This window comes from Neopsephotus bourkii, unplaced genomic scaffold (assembly GCF_033783945.1).
Source record: "Neopsephotus bourkii isolate Nb327-2 ecotype Australia unplaced genomic scaffold, CSIRO-AGI_Nbou_v1 NB_318, whole genome shotgun sequence".
NCBI lineage: Eukaryota > Metazoa > Chordata > Aves > Psittaciformes > Psittacidae > Neopsephotus > Neopsephotus bourkii.
The window spans coordinates 8,724,913-8,743,778 of NW_026900826.1; the positions used below are offsets into that span (position 1 = coordinate 8,724,913).

The window sequence follows — 18,866 nt, forward strand, 5'->3', positions numbered from 1 at the left end:
AGCATCAAAGCCTTCAGCAACCACATGCTGCTGTAGCATCCTAGTGCCTTTCATTTCAGTTGAAAACTCCCACAGGTGAGGCGACATATATGAAACTACCATTATATAGTATTTTCTTCATACAAAGTAAAGCCTGAAGAACTGAAGAGAGATTTACAGTCTTACCCATCTGTCTCTTGAGGATGATCTGGTCTGAATAAGTTCCATGTTCTTGCAGGCAAGCAAGCGACTCCGAACTTTATACACACAGCGATATACTTCTGCCAAGGCTTTGCCAGGCTGGTACCTACAAAAGGCAGACCCAAAGTGTAAAACGTCATATAAACCTTCTTTTAAAAACTGAACTTTTAAATATAGCTCTAAGTTACTTGCCTGCTCTCACCACAAGCTTGACTAAGTAGACTTGTATGTTTCAGGAGAGCTGCAAGAACAAATCTAGACACCGTATCTAGGAGCGATTCATTACTTAAAGTTGCAGTATCCCAATCTGAAAATAGAAAGTAATCCATTAAAACTGACTACCCTTTCCAACAAACATATATATTTTTAATCATAAAAAAACCTGACAAAAAATCTTCACCCATTTAAATCTTTAGATTTAGAAGTAGTTTTAATGCTTAAGAAATAAGTTTAGCATCAGTAACTCATAAATATGTTGCTTTGGACAAAGTTGTTTTGGTCTGCTCAAGATACTTCACTCAGAGTCAGCCAAGAGCATGCACACAAACTGACACCAGACACTCACAGAGCTGAACTCACTTTCAAAATCTTGCAATTTCTCTTGCAAGCAAGGACATACAATTAGAGCTTTTACCAAGAAACTGATTTACCTGGAACTTGTTTAGAAACACATCGTATTTGAGACTTTCTGCTCTTTTACACATGGTTAAAACCACATTCAGGAATTATTTTGCAGGCTCACTTAAGATAAAAAGGCCCTACCTCTGGCAGGAGAGCCAACCATTAACACAAGCACAAGCTTAAGCACAAGCTTCACTAATATTAACAAGAAACATTTTCAGGTCTCAAAATTAAGGTTTGCCAGGTGTTTTCAGAAACTGACTTTTCCATTTCAAAATACTCCCCCCCCCCTTTTAAAAAGAAAATAAAAACCCCATATTGTTTTACTATAAAATAAGTAAACTGCCAAGCAAACCTCCACAAGGCACCATAATTTTTCACGGTGAAAAACCCCAGTATTACTGTCCCACCTCCATAAAATGTATTTGTAATGTTTTGTTCTCAGTTAAATGTTATCTACAAATCCCTGAAAACTGCTTTAAAAATCAGAAAAACTTACCTGGCCGCATAGAGTTTAGTCTAAAATACCTATTCAGCAAGTTCCACTACTCTGCATTTGATGCTATGCTAACTGTCACAACACAACCTTCAGTCAGCTTGCTTTGTGGACAGAGCAGAACCCCATCAACTTCTGTAACACCCAAGCCCAGAACCGAAACCATCCACATTAGCCCAGTCATTTCAGATTTTGCAGACAACCAGCAGAGTTTACTGGAATTCCTGTTTCTGTGGAATTCTGAAACAGAACTCCGTGTTGCTTTCAACAGGCACATGATACCATCTGCTGTCTTCTTCATCTGGCCTAGTTTAGCCAAAGCTACAGAAAACTCTCTGGATCCAGCAGTGTTACAGTACAACTGCAATACTTAGTGGATCTCATTAACTGCACACCCAGGAAGCCTGAGCAGGAACCCAACTTTAAGGCCATAAACATGAACCATTAATGCTTTGAGGCCAGCCTCCCATGGACTTGAAAAATAACTTACCCTTCGTCCCATTCCTAACATATTTTGCAAGTCACTTTGCCTTTCCCCATCTCCTCCCCATCGATTTTTCCTTCTAATTCCAAGTTTCACCCTGTTCTACTAGGAAAAGAAAACACCAGTAACTGAGTAAGCAAATAAGACAGAGTGTCTGTTTTCCAGATGGGAGGGAAAAAGAACATTGAAACACATGCTTGCCAAACACTGTCAAAATGTCAATGTCAAAAATTAGTAACAGTAAAAGCAAAAGAAAAATCACAGAACATGACAATAAAGCAAGTTTATCATGTCACAAAATTAAGTCATTGCCAAAGTATGGGATTCTGCTAGGATGCAGCTAAAGCACGCAATATGCCTTTCACACACACACACACACATACACACACAAACACACACACATATATATATGCAACATCTTACCTTTACTAACAGCATAGTCTTGCATACTGATCCAGAGACTCCTTGCTGGCTCTTTTGTACAACCCAAGGCCAAATCAACATAGACTGTAATCTCAGGTCTCAGCTTATAATCAAATGGCTTCTGTTCCTCATTTCCAGATAGGGCCACTTCTAATAACGAGCTCATGCATTTATCTAACAGAAGGGAAATACCTATGAAATTAAACTCTGCAGATTTTTATGGTCACATGCATCTATCTAAAAGTGCTTAAAACACCTTTTACTCTCCACTTTGTTAAAAAAAGAACATAAGACATCTTGTTGTTTGCCTAAAAACTCAGATAAAGAATGAATGGACTTTAGAGTTACAATTTACATAAAATCTATATAAATTTAGAACCATTATCCAATTCTGCTTCTATAGAATAATATTGTATCAGTTCTACCTGATCTATCTAGCCAAACACTTGCAATTATTTTATGGACCCGTTTCAAAACACTCGTTTTTAACGTTCGTTGTTAATAGTATTATTTCTAATGAATAAAAATTCTACTATATAAGTAGAATACATTTCAAAATGACCTTTTTAATAATTACATTGAACAATGGAGCCCCTGGTGTGTCTGTTAAATTCTGGGCACCTAAGATCAAAACATTAGTAGTTAACTCAGTGAAGCCCGTGTTATTTCTTTCACTGAGAAACTGCAGATTTTACTTTTCTCCTGTATGCATTTCCAAGACCCTTTGTAAACTACAGCATATAAATACCCATTATCCAACTTTTTATATTACTACCTAAACAGACAAGAATGCTGAAAGACAAACTCTAAGCCCACAGGCTTCTTAAGAAATCATCAGAAATTTTAAAACTGAACATAACTATTCACACTGATAATTAAACACCTGCATTTATCATTACCTAAATGAGGAATATCCATTTCCACTCCATCACTGAAAAGTGGAGTTTTCAACCAATAGGCTGTATCTTGTTCCTCAGGGGACACAGGAGGTCCCTGAAGCATGCCACCAAGACACCGCCCAATAAGCAAAGCTACAGTTCTCTCTAGATCAACGAGCCATACCCAAGACTGGGCAGGCTGTGGTAAGGGCACTCCAGCAGGATCAATCAGTTCAGGTCCACCTACAAGTATTAGCAATGAATTCACAAATTAGACACTGTTGCCCAGACATTGAAAACAATTCTGCTCAAACACCTATTTTGTGCAATATATATATTTCTTTGCATTCTGGTAACAAGCACAGATGAATTATATGACGGGAAACAGCACTCAACTGAACCAGAATACTTTGCCAAAAATATCAATGAGAAATATAACGAATGGCAAGTAAGTATAGCTATTCATTTCAGTCACTTCCCCTCTGGTTTTGTATTTCTATTTCACTGGCACCAGAAAAATCTGGTGGCACATGCTTAGAAAGTTAGCAGGTAAATTGTGATTGTAATTTATAATTCTATTACAGGATGAAATGGAAAGCAAATGGAAAAATCCAGACATGAAACTAAATAGATCATGACAAATTTGTCTATTAACTGCATCAGGAGAAGGTCAGATTACACTTACCATGAAGTGGCCACTGTAATTCTTGATCTTCCAGAAGGGCTGCAGCAGGTAACAGTCGATTGAGACGATCTAAAGGTGGCAACAGATCTAGCAGGTAACTCAACAGAGGACGAGCTACTGATACTGGCAGTAACAGTAATGAGTTGACAATCTGAGAGAGCATACTACCAGCAGCTGATACATAAATTACACCTACAGAGAAAGAAATAAATACTCTGAATTACAGTTACATATTCCAAGCACTATTTAACAAGTCAGAAAGAACTGTGGTGAACTGGAGTTTGTTTAATCCATCCCAAATTTTATTTCCATATATTTTTAGCAATCCTCCCCCAAAGTACTTTAAAAAAGAAATCTAGAACTAATGACACTGAATAATGCAACAACAACCTCTCCATTCTGTACTTTTCCTGCAAAATGTTCTATCAAACTCATGAAACAGATGTTATCCTTGGGGAGACAATCCCCTCCTTTGGGGAGGGTTGGCAGACCATGGGGAAAATAAGGTATTTTATTATTCAATCTAAACAAACAAGAATTGCCCTAAGCTTACAGAGCCAGCGTTACTGATTTTCCATGAATATTTACCTCTCAGTTTTTCCCCCACACTACCATTCCAAGAGCTTTCCTTAAGCAGTGTCGCAGAACGGGAATATATATCTGTAGCGTGAGGCAATAAGAGCTGAAGATGCTTGTGAAGCAGTGCCACACTGCTGGAATTCTAGAAGGAAACAAACAAACATAAGAAATCTGTAAATGTATTTAAGGAACTCATTATTTCAATCAGTTTAGCTCTCAAATATTCAGAAGATTTTCAACAGAAACCTTACAACATTCTGGTGCTCATGCATGAATTTATTTCCCCCCCCAAATGATAAAAACGAGGGCACACACCTCACTAACACTGTTGATGTGGCAATAAGCCAGCAACTGTTTCTGCAGTGAACATAAGAGCTCGTGAAGATGAGCAGGTTGGCTGTTTTCTGATGATGATGTACCAAGTAAAAATTTATCACTGTTTTTTTCCAGTTCTCCAAAGGCTTGGTCCTATTACGACAAAAAAGGGGGGGAAGAGAACAATTAAGTCTGTCCTCAGATTCTACAATACTATTGTCTTAAAAAGCGGCCCTGGTGGCTGAGATGATACTCACTAAAAGCATACTATACAATCTATGTACTTAATGTGTTACCTTCTATCTTCAAAAAAAAATTTTGAGGCCAAAGCAAGAGCAATAAAATACTTTTGTCTGCTATAAACCCATCTACATTTATATAAGCCAAGTTAAGCCATAAATATCACTATAATAATATTAGAACAATAATGTTAAGACAAATTTCAGGTCTTTTAGACCACTTCAGGACAAATACATGTGGCACTGCTACTTTATATAAAAGAGTGCCATCTTCTGAAAGCTGGAAAAAACTTCTGTATCTTCTAAGTTTTCAAAATTCATTACCATAAAAACCACCAACAACAAACCATCCAAAGCCTATACATACTGTATAGAATCCCAAATTTCTTAGAAGAGTCTTCATTAAGATTTCAGCTAGATGGGTATCCGGATGACTGCTCTGGACAGCATATGTTTGATCAGAGAGGTTTCCATAGCTTATACATAATGAGGAAGTGTCTGTGGCATCAGATGGTGAGCTATAGCCAAGCAGAGAAGCTACATGGGTGTGATCCTGCAAGCTTGTCAGGATAATATCCAATTGCATTCTCTAAAGAAAAACATTTAGACAGCAGAAACACTATTTGTTAATGAAGATAAAATAATGACATATGACGAAAAAAAAATCAGGCGTAAAAAATGCAATAAATATGTTTTAATGAGACATTAAAATAAGATGAAGCAGTTGAAGGAAAAAAAGACTCCTAACAGTTTTTCCTATAGATTTGTAGCATTAGAGAACAGCTAAATATACCAAATTAGATGACCATACCAACACTAAAAATTTGAGAATAAGAGAGATTAGACGTTGGACAAAATGCTTTGTCCAGTTTGTTCTGATAATAGTTACTATACTTTAATAATATATTATAGTTGTCTGATTACATGGAGTGAGGAGAGGGCAATTATTTTAATCTACACACAGGAAAAGGGAAAAGGGCAAAAAGCAGGACAAGCACATATTAGACCAAAGGAGGTGGCAGATGCAGAGCAATGACCTCCAATTTCAGCAGTGTTCCCCACTACTGCTGGTTATGAATCCTGAAAATCCTGAACTTGTTCTTTGTCAGGGGTTTTAGTTTGTACCTGTACTAATCTTCAGGAAGCTTTAGAAAAATCAGGATCAGAAGATCTTTCTTTATAGTTTCAGTGTCAGTGTAAACTGGTCTGTTCCATACTGAATATGTATTACATATTGGACCAGCATCCTATGTGTACAGAACTGAGCTATAGTTTTTCTCATTTTTTAATCTGATACTACTGCTGAAGCTTCAGTTCCTACTGCTCTCAAGGACAGGAACAGATGTTCCTTGAACTTCTTTCCTTCCATCTGCTGGATACTGGGCAAGTCTCCAAACTTTATTAATTCCTATTCCTTAAATCCAAAATGAAGTAATTCCTATTTTTTTGCACTCAACAAACAGAAAAAAAGGTACACCCCAGTCATCTCTGCAAAGGAGGGTGAAATCCATGTACAAAAAGCATTATACAAGTACTCTTCCCAGAAAATAATTAACTTTCTGTTATCAATATTTTTCAAATCAGGGTACTATTAAAAAATACCTAATCTTTAAATTTGTCTAGCTACTCTAACACAAGAATTCTTAACCTTTCTGTAGTCAACCTTCACTTCAGAAAACATACTGCTCCCTGCCTCACTAGATTCTCATTTAGCCAGGCTACCTATAGATTCTGTTACTCTGGGCTTTGCACTGCATGTCACCAATAACATGCTTGCACTCTGCAAAGGAGGCTCACCTAACTGTTCAAAATGTTTTAGACAAGAAAACAAGTAATAAAATACACAGCTGCTTTCAATGCACAACATACCTGCCTTGACCTTACCTGTCCTTTTGATAAGCTTTCCCATCTATCAGGACCTTGGGGTAGGAGAGAATGTAGCAATTCCATCCTCTCTCGCAATGGAGGAAGTAGCATAGTTGCTCCTACTGAGAGAGTCTCAATTACGACCTAAAATCAAAGTAGCAGAAAATACTTATTCAGTGTGTGTGTAGAAACACACACCCTCAACTCAACTGTATCTTTAAAAAAGATACTGTATCACACAAGATATATCCAAAACGTCCACTTAATTTAACATCAGTATTCTATTGGACAATAGCACATTAATCTTTTGTTCTGTGGTGCAAAGATATGCGGTACACTGAAGGAGTGAAATGGGACAAACAGCTTGTCAAAACAATAAAAAGTTCTTTGTAAGGTGCTATTTCCTGTAAGAGTGACATCTTAGGAAAGCTACTCAAGTTAGTTCCTCAATCCACATTAACTTCTAAGGTTCTTCATTACAAGCAATAATAGTTGTTACAAAACAAAAGCAGCTTTTTGAAATTCTTGTGTCATCATTGTCCTCTGCCTCCAGATCATAACAACGTAGTGATGGTGATGAAAATTTTTTAACTTTCATGAGTAAAACTGGAAAGTCAGACTTGTGTTCAGAGTGCCACGTTCAAAAAGATGGATAAATTACACAGTCAAAGAGAGAAAGAAAAGAAAGGAGGAGAACTTTCACATGTGACGAAAAAAGCAAAGCTTACTTCCTGAATTTCATCAGGTACAGAGGAGTCCATCAGTCTAAATAACAGATTTCGAAGAGGACCAGCTTGCCGGCCAAGAATGCTCGTAGCTACCCCTCCAGCCAGTGCAAGTGCAAGATGATTAGAAAGCAACTTCAAACACAGTTTAAGAAAATTGTGATGTTCCCTGTAAAAAGAAATATATCCCTGTTAACATCTTCCATTCTTAGCCTTACTCCCTTTCACTTACTCATGCTCTAAGCTTTTAATTCTCATTTGATTCATTATACCAGAAAGATAAGTAAATTCTAACTGGGACATTAAAGAAACTCCTCTGTTTATAGGAACAAAAAAATCAAAACTATAATACAGAAAAGTGTCTTTGTGGACAGCGGTTCCAAGAGGAATTCAGTTTACAAAAATAGTCCCATGAATTAGGAGGCAAATCATCCCAAAATACACCAAAAAAGATATTCCCTACAAAAGAGGGAAAAAAAAAGAAGTAGTAATAAATGCAATCTTCTCTCAGAAGACTTAGGACTACGCCATGCAACACTGCTGTAAAGAAAAAAAAAAATCTGTAAGTATCTAACATGCATATACTGTACATACCTTGATGAAGGAAAAGGAAGTGGGGGAATTTCACTGTTAATTTTGTCACAGTAGTGCTCAAGAAAAGAACGAAGATGCGAAAAGGTACTTTCTTCAAGGTCTACGCAGTAAGGTCTGTGCCATGCCACAACTTGCCTGGAATCAAACATCAAAGTTAATTAACTACTGAAAATATCCTAAGTGCTTCAGTAAATTAACAGTGTCAGCAGGTTAAGTACACACTTGACTGAACCCATTTTTGTTAGGACAAAACACTATGATTGAGGCAGACCAACTTCCCGATCCTTGAAGGTATTTTCTGTTCTGTTTTCTGTAAAGTCCTTTTATAAGTCAAGCACCCTTCATTTATGAACAAAACCACAAGGTCATAAATATAAAGCTGTATGTATTTAACCCGATTTGTGCAGAAACTGACCAGTACTCACAAAGCTGCTTTTAGTACAAATGCTAGCTAAAAAAGAGACTTTGATACAGAGCTGTATTTGCGTCCACTATCTTCTTAACTGATGTTTTGTAAATTAGCTCCTTTTAAAAAGTGGCATTTGAAATTCTTCCTGAATTATCTTTCAAATACTTTTTCTAATCTTTTGTGTTAAGCCATATATAAATCTGAAGTTTACCAGTTCACCTTAATCACTTGCTCATGTCTTTGGTTTAACAAAGTATTATTTCAGTTATTAATATTACCAAGCTATTCATTTCAGTACAGGTTTTTAGTTTAGGTTAACACATAACCATCATCCAGACATTTAAGATTAGATAAATTACTACGTGGATTTAAACAAACTTCTCCATTCCCCAATGTGTTCTGCTTAGTCGTCTGCTTGTTACCCTAAAGGAAACTGCCTAAGCCATAAAATAGTTCTGACCTGTCAGAAGCAAAACTAAAAAATCCCAACTTGTTTTCCCTCCCACTGCCTAACTTGTCAAATTCTAGTAGAGAGAGGTAATTTTTGTCTAACAAAATCTTCATATAGGAAGAACTAACACCTTGGCACTGTTCTATTTGCGCTTGTCATCTGTAACATTTAGAACGCTGGGAAGGGGGAAAAGAGGAGGGAGAGGGGGCTCTCCACAGTCCAAAACACAACAAGCAGAACACTGAAAATACAGGACATAGCTAACACCTTCTGTAAAGAGTTAAATGTATCCCAGAGTGGACTTGTGCAAACATTTGTCCCCAAACATCGTTACCTGTCCCTTGGCAGAGCTGTCCAGGCAAGGCTATGGGACGTTCCTGCTGAAATCTGTTGAATTGCAACTCCATCTAACCCACTTACTTTCTTCGGTTTAGTAATGGGACCAGTAGAGTTTCCCTGACCACATTGTCCCATTGAATTGTTACCCCACGCATAAACTTCATTATCTAAAAACATAAAGAAATTAGAAGATACAGATTTTGCTTTTGATCAAGAGGAAGATCATGTGTTTTTACTTCGTATTCTTTTTACCATGAGAAAGTGCCAAACAGTGACTGTCACCAATTGAAATATCAACTATTCTTGTAGCAGCCAGCTCTTCAATAAGCTTGGGTCGGAGAGCAGTTGCCTCTGAAGAGCCGCAGCCCAGGCACGCACCACAGCCCCATGCATAAACCTAGAGCAAACACACCACAGAATAGCAGCAGGTCAAGTCTGTAATTACTGGTGACCATGAACAAACAAAACATCAGATAACCATTTGCACAAGATTTGCAATTGAGATCTCAACAAAACGTGCCCAGTACTTTGATTTATCTAACATATATTTCATATAATCCCTATTTCTTCCCCCTAACCACTCAGATCACCGGCCAAAGAGCACATCAATGAGGAGACTGTTGCAAGAAAAGAAACTGCTACAGTAAATACCAACATTCCTAATCCAGACTTTAAAACCTCACTGCCTTTGAATCACAGGGGGGGTGAGGGTGGGGAGTCAGTAAGCCACCTGTACAGAAATGCTTGCTGTATTGCATGTATAGACATCATGCCAGTAAGAGCCCTCATTTACACCTAAACGTTTATCTCCAAGCTCCTGTAGAGATCTGGGGCTGTTCAGCCTGGAGAAGAGAAGGCTGCGTGGAGACCTCATAGCAGCCTTCCAGTATCTGAAGGGGGCCTATAGGGACTTCATTAGGGACTGTAGTGATAGGACAAGGGGTAATGGGTTAAAACTTAAACAGGGGAAGTTTAGATTGGATATAAGGAAGAAGTTCTTTACTGTAAGGGTGATGGGGCACTGGAATGGGTTGCCCAGGGAGGTTGTGAATGCTCCATCCCTGGCAGTGTTCAAGGCCGGGCTGGACAGAGCCTTGGGTGAGATGATTTAGTGTGAGGTGTCCCTGCCCATGGCAGGGGGGTTGGAACTAGATATCTTAAAGGTCCTTTCCAACACTACCTATTCTATGATTCTATGATTTTTCATATTTGAAACAGAACTTTCAGTTAACACCTGCATTCTGAAGTACACACACATTTAAAAAAACCTATTAAATCACTTAACCACTCAGTTTGGTTAATGCCTTAAAATTTACAAGCATTTCACTGTTCTTTACTTCTAGAACCCACTTGGCTTCCTGAATTCAATTTGATTTTGCACCAGTTGCATTTATTAACCTAAAAATACTTCATTTTCTATGGCTATGCAAGACTCTTGAGCAGGGTACTTTCACATACTTCAGCACATTTTGAACTACTTCAGCACACCGGCATCTCAGTACTTCAGTCAATATCTAAACCAGAACTTTACTGAAATTTAAGTACTAGTTTGGTACTTATCTTGACATTCAAAATAATAAACCCACACTATCTCCCCCAGCTCTCATCACTGGAGTGAAAACTTGGGTTTGCCTACCTGCCCTGTTGACGTCAAGGCAAGTGAAGACTGGCTTCCAGCACAAACTTTTCGAATAAACATTCCTTGCAAGGCTTCTATCACTTTAGGTTTATATACTCTATTTGTGTCACCATGACCAAGTTTGCCTACAAAAAGGAGGAAACACAAGTGGAAGGGATTTTCAGTACATAAATTATGACAATTATAGGTACCCAAAAAGATCCTTTTTGGATTTCCAAAAACATGAGAATGTATTTTTAAAATCAAAACATACTATAATTTTTATAAAACCTCATATATTGTAATTGCGGGTATTACAGACTTATTGAAACATATATTTATTATAGTTACTCAAATTTTGAAATATTAATTCCATATATCTGCAATATTCATCACCTGGTTAATTACTAAAGCATTCCAGAGCACTAAATCTTTTCATATTTGGCAAAAAAAGATTAATTTATAAAGTGGCTTGAAAAAAAAAACCCAACTTGTCTGGGTTTTTTCCCCAATAGCTGTGTGAATTTTTGGAACCATTAACATTGTAATTCCCTTATTCCTCCTTTAAGTTTCTCTGAAAAAGCTATTCACCTCCACAACTTCACTATTTTCAATCAATGACCTGAAAAGGAAGTACTGTCACTAGACCACGTCAGTGTATGGCCATTAAAACAAGCTCCAAAAGGAAGGACAAACATCAAAGTCAAATGTGAAATCTATTACAATGGAGCAATCCCAGGCACAGCTACAGGCTGGGCAGAGAAGAGATTCAGAGCAGCCCAAGGAGAAGGACCTGGGGGTGCTGGTCGATGAGAAAATGATCATGAGCCAGCTTCAGTGTGCGCTTGCAGCCCAGAAAGCCAACCGTATCCTGGGCTGCATCAAAAGGAGCGTGACCACCAGGTCAAAGGAGGTGATCCTGCCCCTTTATTCTGCTCTCGTGAGACCTCACTTGGAGTATTGTGTGCAGTTCTGGTGTCCTCAACATAAAAAGGACATGGATCTGTTGGAACAAGTCCAGAGGAGGGCCACGAGAATGATCAGGGAACTGGAGCACCTCCCATATGAAGATCGGCTGAGAAAGTTGGGGCTGTTCAGCCTGGAGAAGAGAAGGCTGCATGGAGACCTCATAGCAGCCTTCCAGTATCTGAAGGGGGCCTATAGGGATGCTGGGGAAGGACTCTTCATTAGGGACTGTAGTGGTAGGACAAGGGGTAATGGGTTAAAACTTAAACAGGGGAAGTTTAGATTGGATATAAGGAGGAAATTCTTTCCTGTTAGGGTGCTGAGGCACTGGAATAGGTTGTCCAGGGGGGTTGTGAATGCTTCATCCCTGGCAGTGTTCAAGGCTAGGTTGGACGAGGCCTTGGGTAATATGGTTTAGAGCAAGGTGTCCCTGCCCATGGCAGGGGGGCTGGAACCTGATGATCTTAAGGTCCTTTCCAACCCTAACTATTCTATGATTCTATGACCAATAATTCCTACAAAGGTTATGCTTTGTTTCTTGTTGGTTTAGCTTTCCTATAAAGGAATCACAAGCCTCATGATTCCATAACAGTATTTTAGTAGCACATTACTAATATCCAAAAGACAAATTGATTGAACTTTACTTAAACAGAAGGGCAAACTCCAATACTCTGTGAAGGTTAAGACGCCTGTCCTGCTAAAAATCTCCTTTTTCAACTCAAATTAGAGAAAGAAAGGACAGAGACATGGGAACAATTCTATCTGTGCATGTCAGAGCCAGCTTTCGAAGGAAATTCAAATTCCTACCAATCTCATTAACCACAAACTTGATGATGAAATTTCTGTAGTCTGCATTTTCTTCTCTTCTCACACTAGACTAGGGAGAAATAATACAGCAATTTTAATCTGAGTTGTAATAGTTCGCCTAGCAGGATCCCCAAATTTAGCCAAATAAAGCAGTAACAGAAAATTAATGATCCTGTGTTTGACAAAGCAGCCACAGGCAACGAAGGTTAGAAACCCTTCATTTCTGAGGTGGGAGATATCTCTTCAAGAGGCAATTTAAATGCAACTGTTTCTAGTGCATAAATAAAGTTACTGCTGTATTAAATGAGTGAGCTTATTTGGAAAAAAAAACCCAATAAAAATAAAAATCACTTTTTCCAGAATTGTTTATACATCCATTGAGCTTTCTGCTCTGTGAAAACCCTCTTCCTCCTGATAATCCTTTTTGGAGTCTATACTCTTGCAGATAAACTGTATTTAGATTTTACTTTGCTTTTACCTTTTCTTGAACAGCTAATAAATGATGAAAAAAGCAAAAAACAAACTACAAGGAGGTAGATGGAATAAGACAAAAATTACTACCAAAATGTTAGGTTTGCCTACCATTGTCTCCTCCTCCAAATGACCATACTGTTCTCCCATCTTTGGAGAGAGCTATTGTGTGTGAACTGCCACAGGAAACCTCTCCTACATTGCTAATATCTTTTACTAAAGTCGGAATGTTGCGGCTGTTGCTGTCACCATGACCTGAGGAGAAAAGAAAAATATTTTCTGTGAGGATTTAAGCTCTATTTATGGGTTTGAATTTCAGTAAAATTTGCAAAACCCACATACACTATAGTAGGCACAAATAACAATTTCTGTCCACTCTCTGCAAAGATCTGTAGTAAGGTTCAGAAGACATACATAGTCAGTTTAACAAATGTTTCATTATTGTAAGGCATACTCCAGAACACCTATTTATACCTTACTGCCACTAAAACAACAGAACTATTTTCTACCTAGTTTAAAAGAAATAAAAAGAATTACTAGTACAATTGCTTTTAATACTAACTGATCAGGCAGGTATACTTCCTAATACTGGGCAGCAGGTGGACTGAACAGCATGGGACACTCTTACTACAGTCAACACAAGCACAGACAAATAAAACCAGCAAACTAGTTAGTCACAATTCTAACTGGTCCCTTCTGTAGAAGTCCAATTCATTACAGTATCATCTGCTTCGTAATAAACATGAGTTATGTGTGTTCTGCAGATACAGAAGAAAAATTGGGGAACACAGGGAAAATAATTACTACATGGTATTCTTAACAGATTAAATGTGAACAAATTACTATAATCTAATTAAACGCTACTTGCTAGCAGTGGACTGAAACTCAGCACTGCAAACTCCAAACTCCCCAAAGCACATGAAAACCCCCCATTAACCGAAAACTCAATGAGCAAGTTTCCACAATTCCACCCCCAACTGTAGGTTAAACTTCTAACCCAGTGTTCTGTTCTTAGCAGCAGGGAAAGGCTCACCACTTCTTTCTACTGGTTACCTTGAAAAACTGACAGTATAACTTGTAGAACATCATCCACATCTTCTGCCCCTGTCCATTACCTGCTTTTACCCCTCCCTCTACTTGACGATCATGAGATTCAAAGCAAAGACAGCAGAAAGGAACTGATAGCAGGAAGGAACTAAAGTCCAACTTGAGACAATTATCCATGCAAGATCTGTTGGTTCAACTGAACCTGCTGGAGAAGGGTGGGTTTGTAATAGGCACGCCAGCTGTACAGCAAAGGTGATGAAATGGACAAGTGAACTTTTAAGCCAACAGAAATGCTGTGGGTTCTGTTTTAGTTTAATGCAACTTTTTAGACATATTAAAAGGACATAAAGCCTTTCTGGATCTTGACAATGTCAAGTATCCTTATGAGTATTACAGTAGAATCAGATCCTTAATATTATTAGCCAGTTATTCATGACTGTTCCAAGAACCATCCTACCATCACTAGAACATGTTTATCTAGAATGCCAGTTCATTGCCTACTCTTTAAACTCAAGATGGGAGTGGCAATCACATACAGTCTTCTGAATGAAAGCAACTTTTGCCACAAATAAAAATTTAATAAAGTAGAATCTTTGTAATATTAACTGCATTCAAGTATTTTAAGAGTATCTGCACTAGTTTTATTACAGTCACCTGTATGCACACACCTGTGTACAAAGGTGCATTTAGAAGAGACAATAAAAGAACAAAGCAAATACATGTGTACTGTCATTACCAGACACAGGAATTCTTTCAAAAGCATCCATGAAACTTAAAAATTACCTAGTCTTCCAAAGTCTCCTTCTCCCCACGTATACAGCTCTCCATCTTCTGTAACAGCAGCGCTATGTCTGTACCCAGCTGACACACACACAACAACCTACACGACATCCAAAAATGAAAAGCAAGTTTTGACAGAAATTGAAGAGAAGCCTGAATGCTTACGAAAGCTCAGTTTTAAAAGCAGGCTATGTAAAATCCACTTGTTTGCTCACGTGGAGCAAGTACACATGCAAATTAATTTCTGCAATCTTTTCTATTTAGTATTTGCTAAGTGAAATCAGTACACAAAGAAACAAGGTTATATATAAAACTGGTCACGATTTATTTATCAAACAAACGTAAAAGAATGATATCCTAACCTTACTGCAGCAAAAAAAAGTATCAGCAAATATTTAGAACACTGGCCAAAGCACACAGATATGGAAGAGAAGGCTTTGTAGGATAACACAAAGCCACCTCCCAAATTAAGATGCTGTAAAGTTGAGTGTGGAAACAACACAGAACTTTTACCTAAGATTTCACATGTTTCAATGCTGACACAACATCACAACAAATAGAATAAAATCAGGTGCTCTACTATTCAAAACATACCTTTCCTTGCAGAGGACCCTGAATAAGTTTGGGATATTTCTGAGTTGAACTATTTCCATGTCCCAGTTTTCCATAGTCACCATCACCCCAGCTGAAGACTTCCCCTTCTGTGGTAAACGCTAAAGTGTGACCATCTGATCCTTTGGAAGAGGACACTTTTTTAATAGACCTATGAGGCTCAAAAGTCAATTTTTTCAAAGTCGACTGATTATTGGAGTCACCCAGTCCCAGTCTACCATAGCTGCCTTTACCACAGGCTCTAACAGAACCATCCGTAGAAATAACAAAGGTACAATATTGTCCGGCTTCAATCTATAAACAGAAAGTTTAAAGAAGTAAAAAAGAAAGATTAGATAAATGTAGAATTCTCATATGGATGCAGAAATCCGTACTTTAAAACAGAATGACAGGTTGCTTTACATGACCCTTTCATAAAACATAATGTAAAAATTAAGGCAAATTCGGTCCTCAGCAAGCAGTAAAATTCTCTCTTGAAAAATATGAGTAAATCTAATCAGTATTTACATTCTTTTCCTCAAGAAAAGAATCTGGTTGATTTGTATTTCTTCTAAAGACTACAGAACTCAAACTGCCTTCAGATCTCCAAGTCGCATGGACAGAGATAGACAATCTTTGAAGATACCTTAACTTCTTAAGATTAAAAAGACAAAGCGGCAGCTTCGTAAAGGACTGCAGGCTCAAGTGGTAAGAGTAACTAAATCCACTACTGTTTTGAGACTATGTATTTTAATTACATAAACACCAAGAAATAAAACCAAAAGTTTTTCTGAAGGTAAGAACTGTCTCTACTGGAAAGTCAGCACAGAGCTGAAGAATGACCTAACAGCAAGCCAATTAATCCTGCAATAACCTGCCATAGGACTCAACACACTCTTAAGTGCAAAGCAGGTTCAAATCTGAAGCATAAAGACACTGCATACCCACATCACAAACTGGCCTGAAGCAGGCACTAGGCTGCACTGTGACAGCCCTATTTACTGGGAATTACCTTCTACATACAGACAAATCCTACAAGATCACTGATGAAGTTTAAAGAAAAAATTCTTTATCCCCATGGGAAAAGACATGATTTTGTTGCATGGGTGTATGCAGTACTATTTAAAGTGTAACCCACTGAGATGGCTCATTCTACTCTTGTGTATTAAGGGTTTGTGTTAACAAATTTTTCTGAATACATAAACATACTTCATGATGCCCTGTCCTGCAGTCCACTGCCACATAAAATAGACAGTAACGTCAACAGAAACAATTTCAGAGTATGCACCTAAATGGTCTAGGGGCCAAAAAATGCTTTTACTAAAGTCAACACTGCAAAGCCAGGATAGCAACAGAAAAGCAAACTGTTATATTCTATGCCACGCATCATTAAAAGTGCTCAGTTGCAACTGCAGAATGTGCAACTGAGAGCAGAAAGAGCACCCTGCATTAGGATTTTCAGAAAGCTAATTAAGGTTGCTGTGCCAGCAGTTAGCAAAAAAAACCCCACAAAAACTACAGGCAAACAGATTTGTCTCTGCAAATGCATTTCATAGCAAGTTAAGGTAATTCAATTGTTCTTTTTATATGATATTGATTTCTGTGTGCCAATAAAAACAAAACGGAGTGGTTTTTCCAGCCATCAATAAAAGTAATGAGATTCTTTCAATAAAATAACTTGTGTGATTAGTGCTGAGCATTATACCTTCATTACAACTTGACACTCAGAAATAAAGTACTAGTTTCCAATTTTATGCTACAACTATGAAGCTGTTAAATGTTACACAGTATACCACTATAGGTGTCACTCACTGTCTGTGCATCAGAAAAACTGGGAGCAAGCTTGGGCTGAAGTATTTTCTCTTGAGTTCCTTCTACCAGTTGATGACTGCTGTTGCTACCCCAAACATATACTTCACAGGTCTCAGATACAATGGGAGCATCCCCCGTTTGAATGCTGTCAGGGCTGGCACATGTCCTTGAATAGTCTGATGCCATTCGACAAACCTATTAAAAAGAGATTTATTACATAGCAGCATTTTCATTTCTTTCCATATAGTCACAACGTTTAATGCAACTTTAATTTCCCCTCAATGATCCTTTGCCTAAAACGTAAATCGTTCATCACCATATCATTAGGTTGCCCAAAATACTTTGTTTCTCTACATCTTAATTATTCACCATTTTTTGTCCTCTTCTACTCCAGAATAACTCAGCAGAGACTGAACCATACCCACACGCACACACCAACGACAGGTGTAACTACAGTTACCTCAAGTCAGGGTTCATTTCAAGACATACCTCTTCAAACAAACACAGTGCAGCCTCATAAAGGGAACATAAGCCATCAGATGTCCTAGTTGGCTCTCTCCATTGACTTCGATCAGCAGAAGATCCCTATAATTTTTAGATGTTGTTACTATGAGAAAAAAACCTGGATGCAGCAACAGTGCACCTGTACAAAATACATTAGGGATTTGTTCTGATAGCTGTGCAAAATTAAAGCTTTTCCTATAAGCATAAGTACACTACCTTTCTCTCCTGAGCCACGATATCTGCATATACTCTGGAATAACAAAAACGTGACAAGCGCTAGTTAAACATTCTTATTTAGTCATTTCTGTGAAAATACTCGAGTTTAATTTCTCCTAAACATTTTCTGCAATGCACATCATTTGTATTTAAAGAGATTATTATTGAAAAATGACTAATAATCATTTTTGTGTTTACATAATTCCATGTTTTAGCATCTAAATTTATACCTAGCCCAGAACCAACACCAAATAAAATTGCCCATAAGGACTTTCAATCCACTTCAGATCCTGCTGCTGCCATGCTCTTCTCATGGTCCCTGTTCTTTATATTTTTTAGTTTTTTCAATTTATGTTTATTGGCAAACATAAGCCTGAGAGAAGAGAATGACGTCAGAGGAAAAGTCACTCCTTGTTTCAGTCTGAGCCTGCCACAGCTCCTGATTGCATACTGTGCAATAACTTCATAGCTTTCAAAAGAATATCAATCCAGGACTAGAAGTAAGCACTCAGTATACAAATCAGTGTGCTATACTTCCAAGCAATTCAGCTCATTTGCTGACTTCATTCATTTCTGAGAAGTAGCAAAACCACTAAGCATCTCAAATCTTACTGATCATCTGAATACATAAAGGAGAAGTCCAGGCTAACTGGAGAACAAGAACATGCAGTAGAAGTAGCTTTGACTAGGAAACAAGGCAGCCTGCAAAGCTTGGATTTCTAGCAAATTCAGCCTATAGTGGTTCCATATTTTCGCACTTTTTTGCTACG

At 37.9% G+C, this 18,866-nt stretch overlaps 1 protein-coding gene across 8 annotated transcripts in view; it reads right to left on the reverse strand.

Annotated features, from left to right (window-relative positions):
• The window catches only part of HERC1 (HECT and RLD domain containing E3 ubiquitin protein ligase family member 1), a 115,863-nt gene that overhangs the window by 57,737 nt on the left and 39,260 nt on the right, over nt 1-18,866 (reverse strand). For all 8 annotated transcript variants that reach the window (XM_061347634.1, XM_061347639.1, XM_061347638.1 and 5 more), the window contains exons 3-21: nt 17,866-17,961; nt 17,377-17,571; nt 15,568-15,879; nt 14,977-15,073; nt 13,258-13,401; nt 10,921-11,048; nt 9,537-9,681; nt 9,280-9,451; nt 8,086-8,220; nt 7,495-7,660; nt 6,785-6,910; nt 5,268-5,489; nt 4,662-4,814; nt 4,356-4,488; nt 3,768-3,959; nt 3,104-3,325; nt 2,205-2,378; nt 373-487; nt 166-286 (exon numbers count right to left, since the gene is read on the reverse strand). In XM_061347634.1, the coding sequence (XP_061203618.1) occupies nt 166-286; nt 373-487; nt 2,205-2,378; nt 3,104-3,325; nt 3,768-3,959; nt 4,356-4,488; nt 4,662-4,814; nt 5,268-5,489; nt 6,785-6,910; nt 7,495-7,660; nt 8,086-8,220; nt 9,280-9,451; nt 9,537-9,681; nt 10,921-11,048; nt 13,258-13,401; nt 14,977-15,073; nt 15,568-15,879; nt 17,377-17,571; nt 17,866-17,961 (3,048 nt within the window). The remainder of the gene's footprint in view (nt 1-165; nt 287-372; nt 488-2,204; nt 2,379-3,103; nt 3,326-3,767; nt 3,960-4,355; nt 4,489-4,661; nt 4,815-5,267; nt 5,490-6,784; nt 6,911-7,494; nt 7,661-8,085; nt 8,221-9,279; nt 9,452-9,536; nt 9,682-10,920; nt 11,049-13,257; nt 13,402-14,976; nt 15,074-15,567; nt 15,880-17,376; nt 17,572-17,865; nt 17,962-18,866) is intronic.